Source organism: Anomaloglossus baeobatrachus, chromosome 6 (genome assembly GCF_048569485.1).
Source record: "Anomaloglossus baeobatrachus isolate aAnoBae1 chromosome 6, aAnoBae1.hap1, whole genome shotgun sequence".
NCBI lineage: Eukaryota > Metazoa > Chordata > Amphibia > Anura > Aromobatidae > Anomaloglossus > Anomaloglossus baeobatrachus.
Genome location: NC_134358.1, coordinates 183,130,821 through 183,158,206, shown reverse-complemented (window position 1 = coordinate 183,158,206; position 27,386 = coordinate 183,130,821). Strand labels below are relative to the sequence as shown.

General features: G+C 44.1%; 1 protein-coding gene across 3 annotated transcripts in view; it reads left to right on the top strand.

Moving 5' to 3' along the window:
• The window catches only part of MPPE1 (metallophosphoesterase 1), a 299,670-nt gene that overhangs the window by 242,288 nt on the left and 29,996 nt on the right, over positions 1-27,386 (top strand). For all 3 annotated transcript variants that reach the window (XM_075314563.1, XM_075314564.1, XM_075314562.1), the window contains exons 9-10: positions 7,683-7,805; positions 10,079-10,216. In XM_075314563.1, the coding sequence (XP_075170678.1) occupies positions 7,683-7,805; positions 10,079-10,216 (261 nt within the window). The remainder of the gene's footprint in view (positions 1-7,682; positions 7,806-10,078; positions 10,217-27,386) is intronic.

Here is a 27,386-nt window from a genome sequence, read left to right as displayed (position 1 = left end):
CATATTTTATTTGATGTCAGCGAGCACATATCATCAACAAGAGAACATGTTGTTACATTCCATAAAATGTCTCTGGATCATACAATGCTTCTGTTACATCATTTTCTTTTTCATTGTCACAACAATTTCAGCTCCATAGAATTATCTTAACAATTATTTACTCTAACTTAACAACCTAACCTATTTGTTCCCTTCAGTTGGTCCTTTGGATGCTCCCCATCTTCAGTGTCCCTAGTGTCCCTGCAGTGTCTTCCACACAATACCAAGACGTGTGTTCAAATGCTTTAATTAATTGGGTGATTTCTGTCTGTGTGACGCTTTGCTCAATAAATGTTCTCCGCTTTTTGAAGAATCTTTTAGTGGACTTCTCCTTATGTTTCTCCAAATCCAGTTTGTCGCACATCATTATTGTTTTTAGGGTATCAACTATTTCTGTATTTCTCGGAGTCTGTCTTATCAGCCAATTCCTAAGTAGGCATTTCTTGACTACAAGCAATACTATGTGTATTACACCTGGAATGTGAGCACTTGCTCTGTCAGTTTCCGTAGGGGCTTCTATACAGTGAAACAAACAGGCTTGAGGGGTGACGGGTATAACTACTTTCCAAATCCTCAATATGTACGCCGCCGCTTCCTCCCATACCCCCCTCACCTGTGGGCATTCCCATATGCAGTGAAACAGTTTTGCTTTATGGAGTCCACATTTAGGGCAATGGTCCAAGAAATGCACTGGTGAGCTGCTATGTGGTATATTAAAGGCGTATGTTGCGTCGTGTACTAGCTTAAATTGCATCTCCCTCCATTGTTCATTTATCATTACTTTCTTAACAGATTCCAACCCCCTTAGAATTTTATCATAGATGTCCGGATCGCCCAGAGCAGTCTCCCAGGTTTTAAATATTTGCTCTTTCCAGGGGCCCTGTACTTGATCTCTCAATCGTTGGTATATGATCGAAAGGGATTCATGTTCCGCTCCCTGACCAATCAATACATCAAAACTCCCCTTCTTCTCAGCCTTCCCGACCTCTTTTACCACTGATGTGTAATGTGTTGTAATTTGTAAATATTGTAGGTAATGGTGATTTTCCATGTTAAATTTTTCCGATATCTCCGTCCAGCTCAGAACTCTCCCCTCCTCTGTTTTCAGTAAATCACCCAACCTCCGAATCCCCCTCTGCTTCCATCCTTGAAATAATTTGTTTTGAGACCCTTGAGTAAAATTTGGATCCTCCCACAGCGGGGTAAATTTTGAAAGACAATAAGGGAGTCTATACAGTTTTCTCAGTGATCTCCAGGCCCCCACCGTGTCCTTTATTAAACAGCTCTGTTTCACGTACGTTGGTATTTTATCTAGCTTCATATGTAATACCGCTACCAAGTTAAAAGGGCTTGTTAGCTCTCTCTCCAGCTGAACGTTAGAAAAGAAGCTTGTCCCATTGATCCAGTCTTTTATATGTCTGGCAAGCGCCGCTAAGTTGTACAATCTAATCATGGGCATTTGTACCCCTCCATCTTTTTTCTGTAGACACAGCTTTGAGTAGGATACTCTTGGTGTCTTTCCCTGCCATAAAAATTTTACAAACACTTTTTGCAACTTGTTGATATCGGTGTGTTTCAGCAGTAAGGGAATAGTTTGAAGAGGATAGAGCAAACGGGAGAAGCTGATCATCTTTATCAGATGTGCTCTGCCAAACAGGGACAGGGAAAGATTTTTCCACCTGTCTAGCTCTTTAGTTATTTTTTCAATTAGGTGTGGATAGTTAAGTCTATATAATGACATTGAGTTTCTGCCTATTTTAATTCCTAAATAAGTGATGTAGTGCGGGGCTATGGCTACTTCTATTCCCTCACCTTGCCTATTTCCCAGGGGTGTCAAATATAGAATCTGACTTTTACTGATATTTATCCTGTAGCCTGAAAAGGAGCCAAAGTACGTCAGTTTGTCTATTACCTTCTTCAGATGGTTGTCTGGGTCTGACATAAATAAAAGCATATCGTCTGCAAAGCAGGTTAGTTTTAGCTCACTATTCCCCACCTTGATTCCTGAGAAATCTTCTGATTTTATTAAGTATTGGGCTAGTGGTTCAAGGGCCAATTCAAACAGAAGAGGGGACAGGGGCACCCCTGCCTAGTCCCCTTCTGTAGCTGAAAAGATTTTGACAGAAAGCCCATTGTGGAAATTCTAGCTTCAGGCGTAGCGTAAAGTGCCTCCATATAGTTCCGAAAAGTACCCATTATGCCAAATTTATCTAATACTAGCCCTAACCAATGCCAATTTACATTGTCAAAGGCCTTTTCCGCGTCTAAGGCCAATAACGCAGGGTTCCCCTTTATCAGGCCCGGTCTTTTTGTTCCATCTAGTACCGCCAACACTGTGCGAATGTTGAATACTGCTGACCTATTTTTAACGAACCCCACTTGATGTGGTCCTACTATCGATGGGAGGATCAATGCTAGCCGGTCTGCCAGGATTTTAGAGATTATTTTAATGTCTTGATTTATCAGCGATATGAGCCTGTATGATGAAGGGTCTGAGGGGTCTTTTCCTTGTTTGTGTATTACCTTTATATACGCCATATGGCCAGACTGTAGTAGAATTTTATTTTGGAGAGTGTAGTTGAAAACTTTTACTAAAGTGGGCATAACATCTTCCTGTAGTATTTTATAAAATTCCCCCGTCATTCCATCGGGGCCTGGGGCCTTGTTATTTTTAAGGTTTTTCACAACTGTTCTCACTTCCTCCTCTTTTATTGGGGCATTTAACATTTCCCTGTCCGATTCCGTAATTGTGGGTAATGACAGATTGTTTAGGAAGTTTCCTCCTCCTGTGTCATTTTCTGGCCCTTGTTCATATAGTTTTTTGTAGAATTCTCCAAATATGTCAATGACTTTCTTTGGGTCATTGTGACTAGACCCAGATGGGTCCCTCAAATGAGTTATGGATGTTAAAGGAGTTATTCCCTTTGCCATTCGTGCCAGAAGCGAACCTGCCTTGTTCCCGAATCTAAAATAATGTGATGCAATTCTCTGCCCCTCATCCTCTCTGCCCCCTCATCCTCTCTGCCCTGTCCACCCACAGGTCAAATTCTGCTTTCTCTTTTATCCACTTGTTCCTATTACCAATAGATGGATTATTAATGTAGTTTGTGTATGCTTCTCTGGTCCTTCTGCTGGCTTCAGTGTATGCTTTAGTTGTTTTGTTTTGCAATGCTTTCACACATCCCATTATTCTTCCCCTTAGTACTGCCTTAGCTGCGTCCCAGTATAAATGGGAGTTCTCCTCATGCGCCTTATTATCCCATGTATATTCCTGCCACCACATTTTCACATTTCAAGTTTTTGGAAGTTCTCGTCTTGGGCTAAGTGTGAAGGGAATCTCCACAGTATGTCTGTTCCCTTGGGGTAGGTTTCTTCTAAGTCTAGGAGTAATGGGGCGTGAACTGATATCACCAGATCTTGTATGTCGATCCTCCTCATTTTGTTGAGTAGACCGTGTTAGTAAAAAATAGTCTATTCTAGACCATGTGTTATGGACGTGGGAGAAATGAGTGTACTCTCGGTCTGCCGGGTGTGAGTTTCGCCAAGCATCTATTACGCTAGTATGTTCTGTGAATAGATTCAGCACCCTGTCATGTGTCCTGGCTACCATGCGTTTGTGTCCTGTGCCCGACCTATCTTCTTTGACGTTCATTACCGTATTAAGATCCCCTCCTATTTATTATGTTCCTCTCAGGGTCCTCCAAAACCTGCCTCTCCAACTCCTGGAAGAAAATCTTATTACTCTCATTTGGTGCATATACATTATAGATTTTGAGTCGTCCACATGGGGTATCAAGCAAAGCTTTTTGTATTCTCCCATCTCCATCATTTTCCTGTGTTATTACCTTACAATTTGCCTGCTTATGGAGTAGTATTAACACACCTGCTTTATTATTTTGGGCTGAGGATCCCATCACTTCTCCCACCCACATTTTGCACATTCTGGTGAAATCCTGATTTTTCAAATGGGTCTCCTTAAGTAGGGCAATGTCTACTTTAAGCTTCTTTAAGTGCCTCAATATCATTCGTCTTTTGTGTGGCGACTGCAGGCCTTTAACGTTCCATGACACAATTCGCATCCTTATATATTACTTGAAATCTTACTTCTTATCCTATCTTAACTAAAACCTTCTTAAAACCTGTCCACCGCGTCTCTCTCTGGTGGTGCAAAAAAAAAAAAAAAAGTCAATTAAACCAAGAAAATAACACCGCTATCCTATATCCTTTGTAGGAAAACACAGTTGCGGACTTCACTTTTTTCCCGCATGTATGTAGGGACTCCTACTGATCCCTCTTTCACTCCTCAAAATATGTTCGCTTTCTTGAGCTTCCACACTTCACTTAAAGGCATTCTAAAAATAGCTTCAGAAATATATACAAGTATCCCCAAGCCCTGAGGACTGAAAGTAGGTTGAACCTCGACCCAGTATAGAGAGGCTCATTCCCAGGAGAGATGAAGGAAAAGAAAAGAAAGAAAAAGGAAACAAGAGGAAGAAAGGAGGGAAGAATGGAGGAGGGGTCCAGAGGATGGTTATGGGAAGGGGAAGGGTCGTAAATGGGGAGAGGTGTGAATGGGATGGGGGAGTTGATTGGGACGGATGGGGTGGGAGGTAGTTTGTGGGTGGGAGAAAGTGTGTAGTCGGGGGGGGGCAGGAGAGGGATTGTTTGTGGGTGGCAAAGGGGGTGTGGGCAGTAGGGGGTAGAAAGTAGTTTGTGGGTGGGGGACTGTAGTTGGAGGGAGTGGGAGGGGAGTGTGGGTATGGGGGTAGAGGGAGGCAGTTATGTGTTGGAGGGGGATGCGTTTGGGTGATGGGATAATAACGGGGTTGGGCAAGACAGGGAAAGAAGAAGAAGGACAGAGGAAGAAAGAAAAAGAAGAGAAAAAAAAAAGAAAGGGAAAAGCGGGGGTATGGAGAGGGACTGTGGGTGTCTGGGTTATGGTAGAGTTAACGCTTTCAGGCCCACATCATGAACTCCAGACCCCCATACAAATCCCCCTCCCTCATCGCTCCTTTACAAACAGCATCAATACTCCACATTAATCATCAGCAATTTTGCCGCCCCTGTAAGGGCTATTTTATGTCCTCACCCCCTCTGGGGAGTAGCATCCCCACTCTTCGCCAGAGGCGACGCTTTTGCAAAAGTCTTGTCCACATAGCTTCTTGCCTGATCAGGGGCCGTGAATGTCTCTGTACCTCCTCCTGGGGCAAAGATTTTAAGGATGGCCGGGAATTGCAAAGCAAATTTTATCTTCTTTCTGAAAAGCTCTGTGCAGACATCACTGAAGGCTCTTCTTTTCTTTGTGACCTCCGCCGAATAGTCACTGAATATCAGAATCTTATGTCCTCTTACCACTGTGGGGGATGTCTTCTTCCGAAATGCTTGTAAGATGTTAGTTTTATCCACAAAGTTCAAATATCTGACAATCACTGGCCTGGGTCTTGGAGGTGTGTTTGCACTTGTGTGCTGGGCTGGGGGTCCCACTCTGTGCCCTTTCAGCCTTGAGTGTATCGGAAATCCCCAGAGCGTGAGGTATGTCCTCCATGCATATCCCCATTAGCTGGTGAGGGGTGATAGTTTCTGGGAGCCCGATGATTCTTAAGTTGTTTCGTCTGGAGCGATTCTCGAGATCATCAATTTTATCTGCAAGTTGCTGGTTCAGCCTGGTGACTTTTTGCAGCTCAGCCTGCACCTCTCCCAGCTCATCCTCTGCAGTGCTGAGTCTATTCTCCACTGTAGCCAATCTTTCTGATTGCTGTGAGATGGCTTCCTGCATTTGCTTCAGGGCATCAGACACTGTCTGCTCCAGTATCTCCTGAAGCTTGGGGGTTAACATCTTTACCACCTCATCAGCTAGGGACTTGTAAGAAATGCTGAGACCTGCAGTGCTTATCTCCTGCTCACCCCCTCCCTCCTGCTGGGTAAGCTAATTACCAGGTTTATTGCTTTTCCTGGGCTTGGTCACCTCCTGAGCCATTTTAGCATTAGCCCACTGCTCCTTTGGGCTGGGGAAGATCCCTGTCCTACAGTCCCATTCTTGTGTACATACCTCTCCATTATGTCTGAGGGGCATGCGCACTGTCTTATCTCCTCTTTCCCACCTCTTATCAGCTGGTTTGTGTGCTTGGGACTGCAGGGGTCTTGATAAAGAAGCAGGAGCTCTTCTCACACACTGCCTTCCATGCGAGCACAGAACCCGGAAGTCAGAATTGAGAATTTTAATAATGACCGATCAATTCTGGAAAGAAAGAAAGAGAAGCAAATTTGTTTGCTAATTTATATTAGAGTGGCTTATTTTCATGTGAACTATTGATTTATTAAATACAATTTAAAATGACAGTTACACTTTAAGGCAGAAAAACCTACAAATGGGTAACAACTGAAGTCAGCCGCAGTAAGATCCGGCAAAGCCACAGAGCCACATTCAGCTCTGAGAGAGGGTCACGAGCCACATCCAGCACCCATCCCCCTCACAGTAGTGACACCCAGAGCCACCATTACCAGTATAAAATCTATATAATATAGAGAACGAGAGATGAGGAATAGTTCCTCTCCCTTATTGTATTAAATTACCAGAAATGACAGGTACACTTAAACACTAAGCAGCAATAAACCCTCATTGTTACACACTAGCTGATACCATGAGAAAATCAAGATGGAAAAAGAACCTGCTTTTATTTTTTTTGTTTCAAAAGCTTGAGGACAGATACTTAGGAATATTATCCATTTTGTGTTCTCTATATTTTGTTTTTATGAAAAAATGTTTGTCGTCAGTTTTAAGCCTCATTCAGTGATCTGTTTATCACAGTCCAAGCACGATGCACGGGCTGAACCCAGGTCTCTTCACCCCAATGTGACAGCCTGACATCTACCTATAAGGCTATGTGCCCATGGGGAAAGTGTCCTGCGGCTATATCTGCAGGACATTCCGCAGGAGCTCCCAGAAATCCGCAGCACAACTTTGTCTGTTTACATGCTGCGGTTTTATTGCGGAATGTCCTGCGGATATGTTGCGGTCATTCTGCATTGAGGATACAGTACCATGGCTTCGGCACTGCATCCTCAATGCAGATGAAGTGTTGAGTGATTGGGGAGTTCATACTTATCTCCATCACGCAGCACTTCACTCTCCGTCTCCGGCCATGTCTGCACTGTGCAGGAGAAGGTGGGCAGGCCTGAACTAGCTGCGGCTGTCACATCACCGGAGCTCGTGCAGGCCCTGCACACCTCCTGCTGCTCGCTCCTGGCTCCACTGATCTCCTCTGCACCGGAGGAAGTGATTCCGGTGTCTTCTATCAAGGCAGGTAAGTATGGGATCCTGCGGAGAAATCCGCAGGAATAATTCACATGCTGCAGATTTTTCCGCAGGGAAATTTGCATTATTTCCGCTGCAGAAAAAAATACAGCATGGGCACAGCAGTTCCAAAATGCTATAGAAATTGGCTGGGGACTCGCTGTACTGCGGATTTTTGAAAAATCTGCAGAATTTCCACAAAAAAAATCGCGGCAAATTTTCTGCAGCGTGGGCACATAGCCTTAGACTGTCAAGTTCGAGTTAGGAGAGACACAGCCGGTCTCTTCATCAAGACCTTGGACTGTGATGTATGGATGTTTGAATTTGGCTTTGTACAATATTTTTTCAGCATTATCCTCTATATCGCAAGAGTGACGCTGCATGCACTGGAGAAGATTCTGCTACTCCTGAAGAAAAAAAAATTTGGTTCAAGGAGAGATATGATGTCCTTTCCCAGGATGCTTCTCAAAAGGTTTGGCTAGACAATTCCTTTAAAACTCAATACGAGTATGCATGTGTGCATGTGATAGTTTCCTTAGATGTGTAAGACCTGCACAAAAGTAGTTCTGCACAGCAAAGGTATGGTGCTGGGAGAAGAAGGCTTTGCTAATCAGGGAACATGGCTCCACACAGACAAAAAACACTGAATTTGAATCCATTTAACCCCCTTACCAACATAACTCGTACTGGACGTCCTATGTCAACTCCCTGATGTTGATATGGACTTGCATGCTGATTTTGCGTCTTTCCCAAAGATGATGGCTGGGATAGTAAACCATCATCTTCCTCTAAGGCTACGTTCACACAACAGTATTTTGGTCTGTATTTTAAATCAGTATTTGTAAGCCAGGAGTGGCTGACACATGCAGAAGTGGAGAACATGGTTGTATTATACTTTTCTTCTAATTGTTCCACTCCTGATTTTGCCTTTCAAATACTGATTGAAATACTGATGTAAATACTGATGTAAATACTGCCATTTGATTGTAGCTCCGCCTGCGGCTGTTAACCTGTTAAATGCCACTGTCAATCTGTGACAGCGTTAGCGGCATATACAGCACCCCAAAGGGGGTGTGTTATTCTATGTGCCTATAGGCTCATCCGTGACATGATTGGAGGGTGCAGATGGATTGCCATGTTTGCCGGCGGTCTGCAGAAAATGCCTGTGCAGGTCATGACAGTACTACTGTGAAAGCCATCCTGTAAGGGGCGTTTGTAGGAGACAGTGATTTTTTGCTGTACATAACACAAGCGATTGGATGATTGCAGGCTCAAGTCCCCTTAGGGAACTAACAAAAACAATAAAATACATTTTATATATTGTGTGTGATTATATGTGTAATTTATATATTATATGCATTTAATGATTTAAAAAAGTTCAATTCACCCTCCTTTTACCCCCAATAAAAATTAAGGAATAATAATAAAAACACATTTATGTGGTCTCCATGATTGGAAAAGATCTATCAAAATAGAAAATAAATGAATGTGATTGACACGGTAAATGGCATAATTCTAAAAAAAAAAAAAATGCCAAACTTGCGTTTTTTTTTTCAGATGATGCAACAAAACAAAAAAAAAAAAATAAATTAGTAAGAGGAAATCAAAGCTTTACAGTATGTCTACCCCAAAATTATTAGTGACAAATGCAAATTTTTGTTTTCTTTACAAAATTTTGAATTTCCGTACTTAAATAAAAAACTATTCATGTTTGGTAGCACTGTAAGGCTAGGTGCCCACAGCAGATTAAATCTGCGGATTTATCTGCAGAAAATCCGCTGATTTTATGGATTTTCCAGATAAATCCACAGGTTTCAGCATGTATAAACACTCCCCATGTTATCCTATGGGACATGGGGAGTGTCTGTTTCCATGCTGTGGAATGTGCGGTTGCGGAACATGTTGCGGATGTCCCGCAGCTGCACGTAATTGCATGTCAATTCTTTCTGCGGAATTACCTGCGGAAATCCCGGCCCTCTGCTGAAATCTTATATATGTGCCCCTGTTATATACTGTGCAATGTGTTTGACTATACAGGGACATGGTCTTATCATACCACATCTCCTAGGCAGGAGAGGATGCAAAAGAGTATACAGACAGGCCAGTATTTGATCATGGGATCATAGATGATTCTTTTTGTGAGGTAAAACATATCCTTGCCTTTTTTTTAAAAAAAAAAAAAAATTTTACTTCAAAGAATAATGTCTGTATCTCATCTCAGCATAGGAAAATATATGTATATATATCACACACACACATATATGTGTATGTACGTATGTGTGTGTGTGTGTGTGTGTGTGTGTGTGTGTATCTCTAGAGGCAGGCGAATAGTTAAGTATTTGTGTTCTTTGTGTTCAGATTATGCTACTACCGGTACTATTCCAGTATTCATCATGAATAACAAACCTGATGCAAGTGAAGGGGGAACCCGAGCATTTTTCTTGAAGATTTCCAAGAAAAATGCTTGGGTTCTCCATTGACTTGCATTCGGTTTGTTATTCGTGACAAATACTGGAATAGTACTTAGTATTCGGTAAGAATCCGAACCTGAATATTTCACTATTCGCCCATCGCTACTTATAATCATCTTTACTTTTTTTTAATAACTTTACTACATCAGTAAATATTATTCAAAAATCTTTCTAACCTTTGATGACAATGTTTTCAGATAGGTTTCCATTGAGTAGACAAAATGTAGGTTTATTATACATTTTTGGAATAAGTCATTAAGGTTTTCTCTTGTAGCTGCTGTGGATGATTCAGCCCAGGCTCATCCTAAGTGGCCACACACACAGTGCTTGCCGAGTGCTCCATGGTAAGGTGCCAGAGGTCAGTGTCCCATCATTCAGCTGGAGGAATAGAAACAACCCAAGCTTTATCATGGTAAGTTTATCGGTACCTTTGTTGCATAATTTAGTATATTGGCTTGAACTTTTTATTTTCTATATTACTTAGTACTTTTTTTTTTTTTAACTGTAAATCTTTTATAAACCTTATTAAAATTACATACAACAAGCATATAAACTATTATCAAATTTTTGGTATGGCAGTGTAAGGCAAAGTTATACCAACATCAAAATGTGATGCATAATTGCAAAGCTCCTCAACATCACATCCGAAAAGATTACAATACCACACATTTAAATTAGACTGCCATAGCCAACTGAAAAAAAACAACTCGGGGACAGACTGATGACAAAATTAAAATAACACAATTAAAAGGGAAGGATGGGGAAAGTTATGGAGAAATTAACCATTATTTTGAGCTCAGAAATAATCCCATGGCTCCCAGATTGTCTCAAACAAATCAACACCTGCGTTAAAGGGAACCTGTCAGCAGAATTTTCGCAATTAAACTAAAAGATTCCCCTTCTGCAGCTCCCGGGCTGCATTCTAGAAAGGTTCATCTTGCTAAATTGCCCCCTTTGAGACCTAAATAAACACTTTATAAATTCTTACCTTTTTGTATGCCAATGTGTTTTTATGGTCACGGGGGCGGGCTGCATTTAGTCCGTTATTCGCACCCCTGCCGCTGTACGCCGTCCCCCATTGCTCATTTACATACATGAGGACACCGCCCTCATGTAACTGTGTCCTCCCAAGGTCTCGCGCATGCCCAGTGGCACTCTCGCGGGACTGAGCACTGTGCAAAGCGTGAACGCTGGTGAGGTGATTGCGCAGGCGCAAGATTATGTGCGGCGCTGGGATTGTCATCAGCAGCGTCATCCAAGTACCCGCCCATAATCTCGTGCCCGCGCTTTTTCCTCTGCCTACACCGTTATGTGCAAGCACTGGCCATATGAACCACGTTACCTATTACCCATCTTTCCCTGGAGCAGGAAATAGATGGGAGGAGCAGCACACCACCGATCAATAGAGGAGACGCGCTTGCACATAACGGTGGAGGCAGAGGGAAAAGCGCGGGCACGAGATTATGGGCGGCTTATCGTTCTGAATCATATTATACCTGCTTGAAGTTACTTAAATTCACATTTACAGGAAGAATCTCAAAGTAGTATACTAGTTAAAGGAGGAGGGACATTTTCACTGCCGCCATGTGGCCCAGTAATGAGATTGACTAGGGATTCCATTTAATTAATAACTTTTTTTTAGGTCCCTAAAAAGGGAGGAGAAAATTACCACTATACAAAGTATTGTAGGAATAGGTTAGGTTCATACCCAGGTATTTAATTGCATCCAGTTTCCAATGAAACTTGTAGTCTGTTTTAAGATAGTCCAAGATATCAGGGGGGATGTTCAATGGGAGGGCTTCGTCTTTGAGGCGTTAATCTTATAGCCTGACAATTACCCTTTTGCCCAAAGGACTTATTTTCAAGGTTCGGCAATGTAATAATGAGCCTAATTAGCAATTAGATAAATTTGAAACATTTTTTTCTTTTTCTTCTACTTCAGAAATATTGAAATTTTGACGAATAACTGCTGCTAATGGCTCACTATACAGGGCAAATAAAAGTGGCGGTAGACGGCACCCCTGTATTGTCCTATTTTTGAGATGATAAAACTAGGAGAAATTCGATAAGGGAGTTTAATTGAAGCCGAAGGAGATTTATAGAGGGCCCTCAGGGCTGTAAGGAAAGCGCCTGAGATCTCAAAAGCCTTAACTGTCAACCATAAAGGACCAGTTAAAGGTGGCTTTACATGCTAAGAGATCGCTAAAGCGATCTCGTTGGGGGTCACGAAATTTGTGACGCACATCCGGCCACTTTAGCGATGTCGTTGCGTGTGACACCTATTAGCGATTTTGAATCGTTGCAAAAACGTTCAAAATCGCTAATCGGTGACATGCCCCCCTCTTCCCAAATATCGCTGCTGCTGCAGTAACAATGTTGTTCCTCGTTTCTGCGGCAGCACACATCGCTACGTGTGACACCGCAGGAACGAGGAACCTCTCCTTACCTGCGTCCCGCCAGCAATGATCAAGGAAGGAGGTGGGCGGGATGTTCGGCCCACTCCTCTCTGCCCCTCCGCTTTGATTGGGCGGCCGCTTAGTGACGTCGCTGTGACGCTGAACGAACCGCCCCCTTAGAAAGGAGGCGGTTCGCCAGTCACAGCGACGTCGCAGAGCAGGTATGTGCGTGTGACGCTGCCGTAGCGATAATGTTCGCTACGGCAGCGATCACCACATATTGGCAGTACGATGGCGGCGGGTGCTATCACGCTCGACATCGCTAGCATCGGCTAGCGATGTCGCAGCATGTAAAGCGGCCTTTAGTATATCAAAAGCCTTCTCAGCGTCTAGACTTAAGAGAAGAGCCTGTTGTTTATTTCTATTAACTACATTGGGGGATGTAGGTTGTGAGCCCCAGTGGGGACAGTGATGATCACCTCTGCAAAGGGCTGTAGAATTAATGGCGCTATATAAGTGAGTAAAATAAATAAAAATAAAAACAGTTCTCTGAATAATTTATTTAAAATCTGGACAAACTCGTTGAAAACGCTTTGCTAAAGTTACCTTCTCAGATATATACTAACAAAGATGGATTTAAAGATTGTTTGGACAATACCTTAGGATTCTTTTGATCTTCTGTTTTGGGGATACTCCAGATCCTTATGCTGCACCTCCTACTCCTATTGTCAAGGTCCTCATTGTGAGATCTAGAGGATAGAGTCATAGTAGCATAGACCAATAGGGTAGGTCCAGGATCCCCCACATGCCTCCTGTATCATTTCTGTGCGCACTGAGGTACCACTGCACTGTTGAGGCAGGTACAGAAACACTAGGACCTAGTTTAGGCACCACCTGTAAAGAGTCAAATTTAGGGCATATACCAGAGGGCCCCGCCAGATCCTCCCCCTCCATTACCATAGGGACCTGAGCCTCTCTTACCTTTCGCTCGTCTTCTAATTTATCTGCAGTCAGAAATACAGTAGCCATCTGAGTCCCATTCATAAAGAGTCCTGCCGGTCCCTTAATTAAAAAAAAAAACAGTCTGAAGCTCTAGCGCAGGGGTAGGCAATTAATTTTCCCATGGGGCCGCATGAGAAATTGGGATTGGTTTAGAGGGCCGGACTAATATAATTACCATAGTTCTACCCAATATACTACATTACTACACCTGTAATAAACTACACCACTACACCCCATATACTACACCTGTAATATACTACACCTCCATATAGTACACCTGTAATATACTACATCACTACACCCCATATACTACACCTGTAATATAGTACACCCCCATTTAGTAAACCTGTAATATACTACACCTCCATATCGCATTGTCCCCTCCTCAGCTTATAAGTCACTACTTACCTCTCCCTTGTTATCGTCCCCGTCCTCAGGCACCTCCGTACAGGCCCCCCGCTGAGCTGCTCCTCTTATACGGGCCCTGGCTCTGCTGATGCTGTTCTGCGAGGGGGCCTCCGCCGCTGCTTCTCTCCGTGAAGGCCCCACTGTGCTGCTCCTTCTTTTGCCGGGCGGGAACTTTTGAAATGACACACGCAGCGCAGTACTGATAACATCAGAGCGTGCGCGTGTGTCACTGACAAAGTGCTGGCAGGGAACAGAGCAGAGAGAGACTCCTGCGTTCCGCTGCCTGCACTTACTGTGCGGACCTGCAGGATCTCTCCCTGCCCGGCACGCTGCAGCCCGGCTCCACTGCACCGGCTGAAGATAGGCGGGCCGGTCACAGAGAGTAGGCGGGCCGGATATGGCCCGCGGGCCGCCCCTTGCCCAGGTCTGCTCTAGCGGATGCCGCTACAGCGGAACCTGCAGACTTTTGGTATTCACCCTCCAGGGACCCGTGCTGGGAGGATTGTTGGCCAGTGCTGTGTTTTAGCAGTGCATGGCAGGAGCTCCACAAACACACACATGTCCTTTCAGCTCGGCATCCCGTACATGCTCCCCAGGGAGAGAATGTACTTTATGGGAATAAATGATGACCACAGTGCACATGAGATTTCTATAAACCCCATCCTGGAATTTTAAGATACTGCATTTTTTGTTCAACTAAAATACAAAGCGTAAAATATCATTGTGGGAATTTAACTGTAGACGCTTTTGGAAAGGGGTCTCCAAGGAAATTGATCGTGGACTCTACCTTTATCTGTCTCATGTCATGCTGATGGGGATTCTTAACTGGACCAGTAAGTGACACTGCAATGACTGTGTAACTATGCTTATTACAAGGTTGGTTTTTACTGCTAGACTATTAATAATAAACTAGACTGGACAGAGGGAATGGTAGAACGTTGCCTTGTGAATAGATGAATATGAAAGAATCTGGCTTAGAAGCAGCTACTGCCATGAAAAATGGAGGGAATATGTCTGGAACTGCATAGGCGACCTTCCCCAATCTGTGTCATGACATACTGTATGTAGTAACCTGACCTATGCTTTTATTGGTTTGTTTCTTTTGTTTGTTTCTCCACCATGGATGGAGTGGGTTGGGTATGGATATCATTTTTTCTAAAATTATAATGGTTGTTTCTAATGTGTATTGATATGCAATAAAATTAACAAAAAAAATAATGATCAGACACTTCTGTTAGTTTTAATGTTTTTAAATGAAAATATATTTACTAAATAGTACAATTATAACAAGAAGAACAATGGATATTATTATAATTGTTAGGTTCTGGCAAAAAGAGGCTCAGTAGGCAAATAAAACAGATCCGCATTTTCCTAATGTGCTTGGGAGATAAGTGTGGTATGGACTCAGCGGCTGCTGACAGTTTAGGGGGCGAAAAATGTTTGCCCTGTCCCAGGCACTGGTAACCAGAGCTACGTTAGAGCTCATCAATAGTTCTATCCTATTTTGCTGTTGTTCACATACACACAAAAAAATTATTCTCACCTGTCCTCCATTCCCGTGGTGTCTTCTTACCTGCTTCTTGTGGACTGCAGGCACATAGACCCCTCATGAACTCGGCCGGTACACAGGGCCGCTGCTGCCATCAGCGCTTTACTTGCGGTGCCACAAACCATGAAATACAAGAACTGAAGTAAAGCGATGATGACAGCGGCAGCCCCATGTACCGGCTAAGATCATCACATACATACACATACACACACTTGTTTTTGCTCCCATTTTTCGTGAGTGGAAATCAAAGATTGAAGACTTTCCATGTACAAAAAAGGCCTTTTTCTCTCAAATATTGTTCACAAGATTGTCTTTTAGTCCAATCAATTTTTATTGTAGGAAGTTACATTACAAAAAGGAGAAATTCAGGTATCATTGGCAATAATACACAAAGTAAACAACGCTGTAACATGTGGTAGTATCACCTTTGATTATGATTCACATTTCCTGTCACACCACCACCAATCATGTCTGATGCAAGTTGCAACTTTTTTTAGGTTAATCAATACCCAATACGTATAGAGTCAACCTACCAATTTACTCTTTAATCCTCAAAACGAGGGATCCAAACAACCAGAACCAGAGTAAGAAAGGAAGATAAGAAAGGGGAGGGGAGAGAGAGGTGGGGGAGAGGGGGAGAACCATGGATGGTTGCAAGGAAGCAACCAGGGAGGGGGAGGAGGGAGGGAGGGAATTGGATGGCGTTTCGGGGTAGCCCGAGCAGTAACAACAACAGAGATTTAAACACCTTGAATATTGACATGTGGTATGGGTGTACTCCCTGCGTAACACTCTCTTTGACCCTATTTGACCCATTTTTAATTATCAACAGTTTGCCCTGGAGACAGATGCCTGACAGGGGATGCATATACAGAGTTTAGCCACGTGTCCCAAATCTGAAGTATTTTGTTTTTGGCGCGGATGGAGTGAGCCAGACAGAACTCGTATTGGCATTGGAGATTAATTCGGTTATATAGTTCAACTAATGTAGGCGTCTTTGGGGATTTCCAGTGCAAACTTATGCAATATCTGGCAGCTACTAGAATGTGAACTAATAAACCCCTGGATTCCCAAGAGAACTCCTCTATACCCACGTTTAGCACTGCCAGACCTGGATTCGGATTAATAGGATTGCCTGTCAGTTCACCCATCAGGCCAAACACCTCCAACCAGAACGAGAAAACCTTGGGACAAGCCCACCAGCAGTGACCAAGAGTACCCCTTTGGAGGCAGCCCTTTCAACAATGTGGCGAATAATTTGGGAGGAACTGTGCTAAGTTGGCTGGGGACCGATACCATCGCAGGTGTACTTTTTTCAGTTGCTCCAGATGATTTATACACTTGGAATATTTTTGGATATTTGCTGCTGCCGAGTGCCAGTTTGAAGGAGAGGTAGAGACACTCAACTCCACGTCCCATTTATTCATATAAGGAGATTTTTGCTCTTCGGGGGGGTTATTGAGCCATTTGTATGTCGAGGAGATACCTTTGGATTTAATTATCTTTTTAAATACCAAAGCCTTTGTTGTAGGTAACAGAGGATTCGACTTTGGAGGAAATTTAGAGGCCAGAAAATGACTAATTTGGATGTGTTGATAGAAACAGCCCTTTAAAGAGGGGTGTTCCCGTACTATTTCATTAAAGGGGTTAACACCCAAATCAGAGTATAGATCCGCCAGCACTGTAATGCCCGATCCCTCCCACCTGGCCAGATTCAAAAAGGGGATTTGAGATTCCAACGACTTGAGGGAAATCTCTGAAAGAGGAATCTGAATCTTATGAATCAAGTCATTTCGCCAGACCTCCAGGGAGGCTGACATGGTGGGAACACACGGGGAGAACCGTGAACGGCTCAAATATTCTGCTTCCATCATTCTTCTGACCGAGCCCTGGCGGGACAGGAAATTTTCAATCTGAGCCCATCTATGTGAATTACCTGGACGCCACCATTCCTTTTAGTGATTCAATTAGTAAGGCTTTATAATATGCCGATATGTTTGGGGTGCCCAATCCCCCTAAGTCATATGGGGGGTATAACACTTTACCTGCGACCCTAGCCCTTTTATTACCCCAGACAAATTTGTTAGTCAACGATTGAAGTTTCATCAGGGTTTTGTGAGAAATTTTGATGGGAAGGCATCTGAGCACATACAATATTTTGGGTAAGAAAACCATTTTAAAAGGACTGTATCCTGGCCATCCAGGACAATGATATTTTTTCATACCTTCCCAATTCCTTTTCTAAATTTTGGATCAGAGGTTCCAAATTTTCTTTAATTAACATCTGCGATGGTGTCAGCTTAATACCCAAATAAGGTATCCCCCTGTCGCACCATTTGAATTGAAAGGCCCCCTCCAGCGCACTCCTGGCCTCCACCGGTACATTAAACGGCAGTATCAAAGACTTTGCCTCATTAAGCTTATAATACGACACTTTAGAAAAGTTTGATAATGTGTTCACCACTGCTGGAATCGACACTGCAAGGTTAGAACAGGAAATTATCACATCGTCTGCATATAAACCAAGTTTATGTTCAAATTCCCCAACTCTTATACCAGAAATGGCTATGTTTTTTCGTATAGCTTCCGCCAGAGGTTCTACCACTAAAGCAAAAATAGCGGGAGACAATGGACACCCCTGGCGGGTGCCATTACTTATTTGAAATTTAGATGACAGAAACCCCGATGTCAACACTGACGCATTTGGGTAAGAGTAGAGAGCTAGAATGGATGACTTGATTTTCCCCAAGAACCCGAATTTTGTTAGAACTCTCTCCAGGTATCCCCAGTGCACCCTGTCAAAGGCTTTTTCAGCATCAAGAGACAGGAATGCACTGGGTTCACCCGATATCTCCACCAGTCCATTCAAGTCAAGCATCCGTCTGGTGCCATCCTTAGATTGCCTCCCTGTCACAAACCCAACTTGGTCTGGAGCCACTAAGGTCAGGATCACTTTATGAAGTCTATCTGCCACTAGTTTGGCATAAATTTTAACATCACAATTTAGGAGTGAAATGGGCCTAAAATTACCCGGGGTGTCTGCAGGTTTCCCTGGCTTGGGTAGCGTGATAATAATCGCTTCTAAGTTGTCTGGGGAAATTGACCCTTTATTTTGCCAAAAATTGAAGGTTTTTGACATAAAGGGGGACAGAGTGGATGTAAATTGTTTGTAATATTCGTATGGCAGCCCATCGGGGCCCGGGGCAGAGTTAGACTTAGTCATTTTGATGGCACCTAGGATTTCATGTGTAGTAAAGGGAAGATTAAGTTCCTCTAATTGCTTATCTGAGACCCGGGGAAGATCCAGGGTGTCTAGGAAACCCTGTATATCCACTTGAGTCGGCTGTGACGTATTGGAATCATATTTTAGATTATACAGGGCCTCATAGTATTTCGCAAATGCTTCTGCTATTTCAATGGGACGTCTAGTGATTGTTCCGTTTGGGTCCCTCAGGAATTCTATTTTAGATTGGATCTCACGTTTTTTCGTCCTTCTTGCCAATAAGGACCCCGCTCTATCCCCCATAGCATAAAATGTCGATCTATTTTTTTTAAGATTATGTTCGTATTTTTGCAGGAGTAGGGATCTTAGTTGGAATCTATGGGTTACAATTTCTTTAGTCAAGTTAGGGGATGCTTTGGCTTTATTCAGGGATTCAAGGTGATGAATACGGGTTAATATATATTTAATATCTGCGTCTTTTTGCTGTTTTTGGATGGAGGCTATTTTTATGAGCTGCCCTCTGACTACTGCTTTATGAGCAGCCCACAGGGTCTCGTCAGAAATTTCCCCATTATTATTAAGTTTAAAATATTCTGTTAACACTTACTCTACTGCATCATGTACCTTCTGCCTACCAAGCAAGCTGGTATTCAGTCTCCACCTAGGGGAATTTTGAACATTAAAGCTACCCTGAACAGACAAAGAGATCGGCGCATGATCTGTCTAAGTAATTAAACCAATATCAGCTGCCACACAATTACTTATAGATTTGCTGTCGACCAAAAAGAAATCAATTCTACTGTATGAGCGATGCCTGGAGGAGAAGAATGTATAGTCTCTTTCTGATGCGTGCAAATATCTCCAGATGTCATGAAAATGGAATTCATTGATGAGATGCTTAAGGTCCTTAGCATGTGGGATGCTGGTGTTGGAGCAATCCATGGAGCGTATTACAGGTATATTAAAGTCTCCACAGATGATTTCCGCCCCTGTGGCAGTATCTTTGAATGCTTGGAAAAATTTCCTAGCAAAGGTCAATTGTGATGAATTTGGGGAGTAGACCGTTGCCAAGGTATAAGGGACGCTGTTGATATAACAAGACAAAATAATATATCTTCCATCCGCTCCATAACTGACATTTATCAATTTAAAGGCCACTGAGTTCTTTATTAAAATGGCCACTCCTCCTCTTTTTTTTGAGTCATTAGCAAAAAAGGTGTGTTGGAACCTTGGATGAAGTAGCCGTTTATTATCTGTGGAAAGAAGGTGGGTCTCCTGAATGCACGCTATATCACAGTTAGATGCTTTCACCTCTCTCCACATCATTGACCTTTTTGCTGGGGAGTTGAGTCCGTTCACATTAATAGACAATATCTTAATTCTCATATTGCAGCCGCAGGGGGGCTTGAATTCCTAGGAACGCCATCAGGGATGAGAGGGGCTAGACCAGCAAGGAATTGAGAGAAATTTCCAGAAAAAATTAAGGAACATTTGTGAGAAGAGGAACAAAAACAAAAAAATTCCAACAACACCGGTTTGCCCCGAGTAGGGTGCCCGGTGTATAACCGCTCGCCATAGGCGAGAACATCAGGGGGGCTACGTGACATCCCGTGTCACAGGAGCAGGGACAGCAGGTGCCATAAGCAGGAAGGAGTCCCAGCTAAGCTACTGACCATTCAGGGTTAATCCTGTCTGGAGGGCCTCTATGATTCTCCTGCCCACCAGGGTTTGGTGGGTGGGCTATTCCCCAGTCATCCAGCAATTTGCCCAGCTGAGAAGGAGTATGACATATGTGAGTGCCTCCATCTTTGAAAATTATCATCTTCACCGGAAAACCCCACTTGTACTTGATGTCTTGATCTCTAAGGAGTTTAGAAAGGTGGGCAAATTCTTTTCTTTTATTAAGAGTTGCAGCAGAAAGATCTGGGAAGATTTTTAGTCCCATGAAAGTGTCTGGCAGGGCTGGATTTCCCCTCAGTGTGTGCAGCACAGCTTCTTTTGTTTTATAGAAATGAAGTCTAGCCAGGACATCTTTAGGCAGAGCTGGATCTATGCCTTTGGATTTAGGGACTCTATGAATCCTGTCCACTATCAGGTCTCTGGTGTCCCATCCAGGGAGTATAAGCTGCAGAAACTTGTGGAAGTATTCCTGGAGGTCTTTATCTGCTACTGATGAGGGAATGCCTCTGATTTTTAGGTTATTGCTTCGGGATCTGTCCTCTATATCACTGATTTTAAGTTTTAGTGCCTCCACCTCCTTTTCCAAAGCTGTGTTAGCATCTATCAGATTGTTATGTGATGTTGCAAGTTCAGCCATTTTAGTTTCTACATGCTCTGTGCGATCACCTAGAGACCTGATCTCTTCCTTCAGCTCTCTTACTATTTCTCTGAGATCAGCCTGCAGGGAAGCCCTCAGCGTTTTCAGCAGAGCTTGCATTGTTTCCTCTGTCAGAGGAATGGCTGTGCAGCCTCTCAAGCAGTCTGTATCTCCGTGTGAGGAGTGGGAAGAAGCTGAGTGAGAAGCCAGCGCCATCTTGCTTGGTGAGGAGAGATCCCTATCCCGGGGGTAGAAGTCTGTCAGTTTGGCTGGAGTGCCAGTTTTTTTAGGTCTCCCCTTAGGCATAGCTGGGGGCTGGGGTTACTCACACCTCCTGTAGCTGGTAATCCTGTTATCTGTGAGCTGATAAGAGCCGGTTTATCCTGCTGTCAGCACAGAGCTCTCCTTCAAGCAGCCATCGCCATCAGCGTGCAGGCCACGCCCCAAGATTGTCTTTATCTGTTAGGCCCCCTTCACACGTTTGTGTAAAAAAAAAAAAAAATGCACATGTTGCCGAGTATGTTTTGTCCATCCCTGTGTTTTAACTATGTGCCATATGTGTGACCAGTTCCAGAAAAAAAAAGCATGATACTGAAATTGATGTGTGTTGGGTTTTTTTATGTGCAAAGCTAGAAAAAATGTTAGAATGATAGATGGCTACATAGCTTGTACATATATTTTGCTAAATAAATCAAGGAAAAAAAATAAATGTGGGCTCCCCTTTATTTTTCATATGCAGCACAGATAAAGCAGCAGCTGCAATCCTCAGTTGCCTGCTGTACCTTGGCTGGTTATGAAAAAGAGTGGCTCCTACACTTTTTTTTCCCAAATAAATAATTTTAAAAATGGTGTGGGGTTCACCCATTTTTCATAATTAAGGCTAAGTTCACACTTCCGTTGTTTTGCATCAGTCACAATCCGTCGCCTTGAGGAATTACGGTATCCTGCAAAATATTTTGCAGGATTCCAGTTTTTCCCCATAGACCTCTATTGGCGACGGATTGTGACTGATTATGCTGCGTTGCAGCCGCTGCGTCGCGGTCAGTCGTTTTTTGACTGACCGCCGGGCGGGAGAAACGCAGCATGTAACGTTTTTTGTGCAGTGGAATCCGTTGGATTTCGCTGCGCATGTGCTCTCTGGCTCCCCGCACAGGTAACCAGGATAAACATCGGGTTACTAAGCAACGCGCTTTGGTTAGTTACCCGGTATTTACACTGGTAACGGGTGCAGGGAGCCCGCGCTAAGCGGTGTATGCTGGTAACCAAGATAAATATCGGGTAACCAAGGAAAGTGCCTTGCTTATACCCGATATTTACCCTGGCTGTGCACGTAGCCCGACACTTCACCGCTCGGCTCCGCCCCCTCCCGCACTCAGCATGTATATATACACACACACACACACACTTACACTCACTTGTCCTGCAATCCTCAGTGCCACGGCCCCGCTCGGCTCCACCCACCCCGAACTCCGCCCCCTCGCCCCCCGCACACAGCATGTATACATACACACACACACTTACACTCACCTGTCCTGCAGTCCCCGCAGCACTGACGTACTCAATGCCACGGCCCCGCTCGGCTCCACCCACCCCGAAGTCCGCCCCCCAAACTCCGCCCCCGCACACAACGGAATCCGACAAAGAATTCTGTTCTTTGTCATCTGTTGTACAGCGCATCAGTCAGATGCGTCAAGCGACGCATGTGACTGATGCAAAACAACGGAAGTGTGAACTTAGCCTAACCAAGGTACAGTAGATAACTGAGGGTTACAGCCTGCAGCTTTTCCCCAATTATTTTCTTATTGTATGTACAAGCTGAAACAACTATGGCACTTTTATTGAAGCTTAGATTTCAGTACATTTAATTGTGCATTTTTCCTTTCATTCCTGACATATTTTCTTGTAAGTTGTCTGAAATCCTCTTGGTCTACTTGACTGTAGCTGGGTTATTAACAGCATCTATTAGTTTGAAAAAGAGAACAGAACAACTTGTAATTTTCATATTGTTGTGTATAGGTTAGGTCCAGAAATATTTGCACAGTGACTGAATGTTTGTGATTTGGCCTCTGCATGCCGCTATTTTTTATTTAAAATGAAACAACTGAGATGCAATATAAGTGTAGAATTTCAGGTTTTATTAAAAGGAGTTAACCAAAAATATCCTGTGAAAAGTTTAGAAATTGCAACCATTTTTCTACAATCAAATGCAATTGATCCCAGTAATACAGGTATAGGAAAATGATGGGTGAGCGTATTTAGAAACCCCGATGTTGGTAAAATGGTAAAATATAAATCACATACATAGTAAAAAGGTATATGAATAAGTATTCAATATTAAAAAAAACTGTATGACCCACAATATATGACTATTTACATGTTTATTACTATACAGTGCCTTGCGAAAGTATTCAGCCCCCTTGAATTTTTCAACCTTTTCCCACATTTCAGGCTTCAAGCATAAAGATAAAAATTTTTAATGTTATGGTGAAGAATCAAGAACAAGTGGGACACAATTGTGAAGTTGAACGAAATTTATTGCCTAGTATAAACTTTTTAAAAAAATAAATAATTGAAAATTGGGGCGTGCAATATTTTTTGTCCCCTTTACTTTTACTGCAGCAAACTCACTCCAGAAGTTCATTGAGGATCTCTGAATGATCCAGTGTTGTCCTAAATGACTGATGATGATAAATATAAGCCACCTGTGTGTAATCAAGTCTCCGTATAAATGCACCTGCTCTGTGATATTCTCAGTGTTCTGTTTAAAGCGCAGATAACATCATGAAGACCAAGGAACACAACAGGCAGGTCCGTGATACTGTTGGAGAAGTTTAAAGCCGGATTTGGTTACAAAAAGATTTCCACAACTTTAAACATCTCAAGGAGCACTGTGCAACTGATCATGTTGAAATGGAAAGAGTATCATACCACTGCAAATCTACCAAGACCCGGCCGTCCATCCAAACTTTCATCTTAAACAAGGAAAAGACTGATCAGAGATGCAGTCAAGAGGCCCATGATCACTCTGGATGAACTGCAGAGAGCTACAGCTGAGGTGGGAGAGTCTGTCCATAGGACAACAATCCGTCGTACACTGCACAAATCTGGCCTTTATGGAAGAGTGGCAAGAAGAAAGCCATTTCTCAAAGATATCCTTAAAAAGTGTCATTAAAGGTTTGTCTCAAGCCACCTGGGAGACACACCAAACATGTGGAAGAAGGTGCTCTGGTCAGATGAAACCAAAATTGAACTATTTGGGCACAATGCCAAACGATGTTTGGCGTAAAAGCAACACAGCTCTTCACCCTGAAAACACCATCCCCACTGTCAAACATGGTGGTGGCAGCATCATGGTTTGGGCCTGCTTTTTTTTAGCAGGGACAGGGAAGATGGTTAAAATTGATGGGAAGATGGATGGAGCCAAATACAGGACCATTCTTGAAGGAAACCTGTTGGTCTGCAAAAGACCTGAGACTGGGATGGAGATTTGTTTTCCAACAAGACAATGATCCCAAACATAAAGCTAAATCTACAATGGAATGGTCAGAAATAAACATATCCAGGTGTCAGAATGGCCAAGTCAAAGTCCACACCTAAATCCAATCGAGAATCTGTGGAAAGAGCTGAAAACTGCTGTTCACAAACGCTCTCCATCCAACCTCACTCAGCTCCAGCTGTTTGCAAAGGAAGAATGGGAAGAATTTCAGTCTCTCGATGTGCAAAACTGATAGACACATACCCCAAGCGACTTGCAGCTGCAATCGCAGCGAAATGTGGCGCTACAAAGTATTAACTTAAAAGGGGCCGAATAATATTACACGCTCCACTTTTCTGTTATTTATTTTTTAAAAAGTTTAAAATAAGCAATAAATTTCGTTCAACTTCACAATTGTGTCCCACTTGTTAATTCTTCACTATAACATTAAAATGTTTTATCTTCATGTTTGAAGCCTGAAATGTGGGGAAAGGTTGAAAAATTCAAGGAGGCCAAATACTTTCGCTAGGCACTGTATGTATTGTGAGTCATACAGTGTTTGTTTTTTTTTATAATTGAATACTTATGTACATTTACTACCAGATCTGTATTTCTTCGTCGCTCTATTGGGAGACCCAGACGATTGGGTGTATAGCACTGCCTCCGGAGGCCACACAAAGCAATTACACTAAAAAGTGTAAGGCCCCTCCCCTTCTGGCTATACACCCCCAGTGGGATCACTGGCTCACCAGTTTTCTGCTTTGTGCGAAGGAGGTCAGACATCCACGCATAGCTCCACTGTTTGTAGTCAGCAGTAGCTGCTGGCTATATCGGATGGAAGAAAAGAGGGCCCATATGGGGCCCCCAGCATGCTCCCTTCTCACCCGCGGTGGTGCTTGTAAGGTTGAGGTACCTATTGCTGGTACAGAGGCTGGAGCCCACATGCTGTTTTCCTTCCACATCCCCTGGAGGGCTCTGTGGAAGTGGGATCTTGCCGGCCCCCAAGCCCTGGGGCCGGGCTCCATCCACAGACCCATAGAACCTGCTGGATTTGGAGCGGGAGTGCCGTTCAGGGACAAGGCCCTGCAACTTTCAGGTACTCTGTGTCCCCGGCAGGCACGGACACTCTCAGGCTTGCTGAGCGTTATAGTGCGCCGGGGACAGTAGCGCTGTGCGCCGGGGTTAGGTCACTGCAGCTTTGCTGAGTGACGTTTCATGTTGGGAACTACTGCGCCGACCGCTCCTGGAGCGGCGGCGCAGCTGCGACTTGTAGTGCGCCGGGGACTTTGCGCCGACCGCGCTTTTACGGCGGCGGCGCTTCTAACTTTAGCCCCCGGCTTCTGCGGCCTAGTGCCGCTTCGTTCCCGCCCCCACCCTGTCAATCAGGGTAGGGGAGAGACGCTGCTCAATTAACAGCGCCGAGGGCTGGAGCTTTATTTACATGCTCCAGCCCTCTCACTAGGCACAGGGGGAAGCAGACTTCCCGCTCTTCGTCGGTGTACGCCCAGGGCCCGCCCCCCCTCTCCACAAGGACGCCGGCAGCCATTACACATGCGGTCTGGCTGGGGAAAGGCAGCAGGCTCTGGGAGACCCAGACTAGAGGGATTTCTGGCGTCCACACACCGCTCCTAAGCGGGCGGTAAGCAGCACAGTAGTGCTGGCCCCTCTAGTGCCTTAGTGTTATATTAGTGTACTTTTTTCTTGGTACCATATATATATATATATTTATATAGTGCACTGTAAGGTCGCTTCTTGGCTGGACACCCTGTACTGCTCTGAGGAGGCAGCAACATGTCATCCGCAAAACGCAAGGGTGCCAAGGCACAGGCTGTGTACACTGTTTGTACTGCATGTGGGGCTAATCTACCAGCAGGCTCCAACGACTCTCATTGTGTGCAATGTTCAGTCCCAGTGGCACTTCGTCAGCCAGAGCCTATTGTGGTGGTAGCCCAGGCAGAGGCGCCTGTGAACCCTGCCCCGGTGACGGGGACAGACTTTGCAGTTTTTGCTGATAAAATGTCTGTGACTATGGCAAAAATCCTGGAGACCTTGCAGTCCAGGCCAGTTGCTCAGACCATGGACACTGCTGTGTCTATGCTCTCCGGTCCCCCTCAGTTGGAACTAGTCCGTACTTCAGGGGGGTCTCAAGCATCACAGGCTGAAGTCTCTGACTCAGATGACAGTCCCAGGCAGCCTAAGCGAGCTCGCTGGGAAAGACCCTCCACGTCTTCACACTGTTCAGGGTCTCAGCGACAAGAGTCTCTCTGTGATGAGACTGAGGACGGTGACCAGGAGTCTAATCCTGAGGCCCCTCTCAATCTGGATGCCCCTGATGGTGACGCCATGGTTAATGACCTTATATCGGCAATTAATAGGCTGTTGGATATTTCTCCCCCAGCCCCTTCTGCAGAGGAGGCAGCTGCACAGCAGGAGAAGTTCCATTTCCTATATCCCAAGCGTAAATTAAGTGCTTTTTTGGACCACTCTGACTTCAGAGAATCGATCCAGAAACACGACGCTCATCCAGACAAGCGTTTCTCTAAACGTTCTAAGGATACCAGTTATCCTTTTCCCTCTGAGGTGGCCAAACGCTGGACCCAGTGTCCAAAGGTGGATCCCCCAATTTCCAAGCTTGCGGCTAGATCCATAGTCGCAGTAGAGGATGGCGCTTCACTTAAAGATGCCAACGACAGACAGATGGACCTTTGGTTGAAATCTGTCTATGAATCTATCGGCGCGTCGTTTGCTCCAGCATTCGCGGCCGTGTGGGCACTCCAAGCTATTTCAGCTGGTTTAGCACAGGTGGATGCTTTCATACATCCAGCAGTGCCGCAAGTGGCGTCCCTAACTTCGCAAATGTCTGCGTTTGCGACCTATGCTATCAATGCTGTCCTAGAATCTACGAGCCGTACCGCTATGGCGTCCGCCAATTCTGTGGTTTTGCGCAGAGCCTTGTGGTTAAAGGACTGGAAAGCAGATGCTGGTTCCAAAAAATGCTTAACCAGCTTGCCATTATCTAGAGACAGACTGTTTGGTGAGCCATTGGCTGAAATCATAAAACAGTCCAAGGGTAAGGACTCTTCCTTACCACAGCCCAGAGCAAGTAAACCTCAACAGAAAAAGTGGCAGTCGAGGTTTCGGTCCTTTCGAGGCTCGGGCAAGGCCCAATTCTCCTCGTCCAAAAGGACTCAGAAAGAACAAGGGAGCTCAGA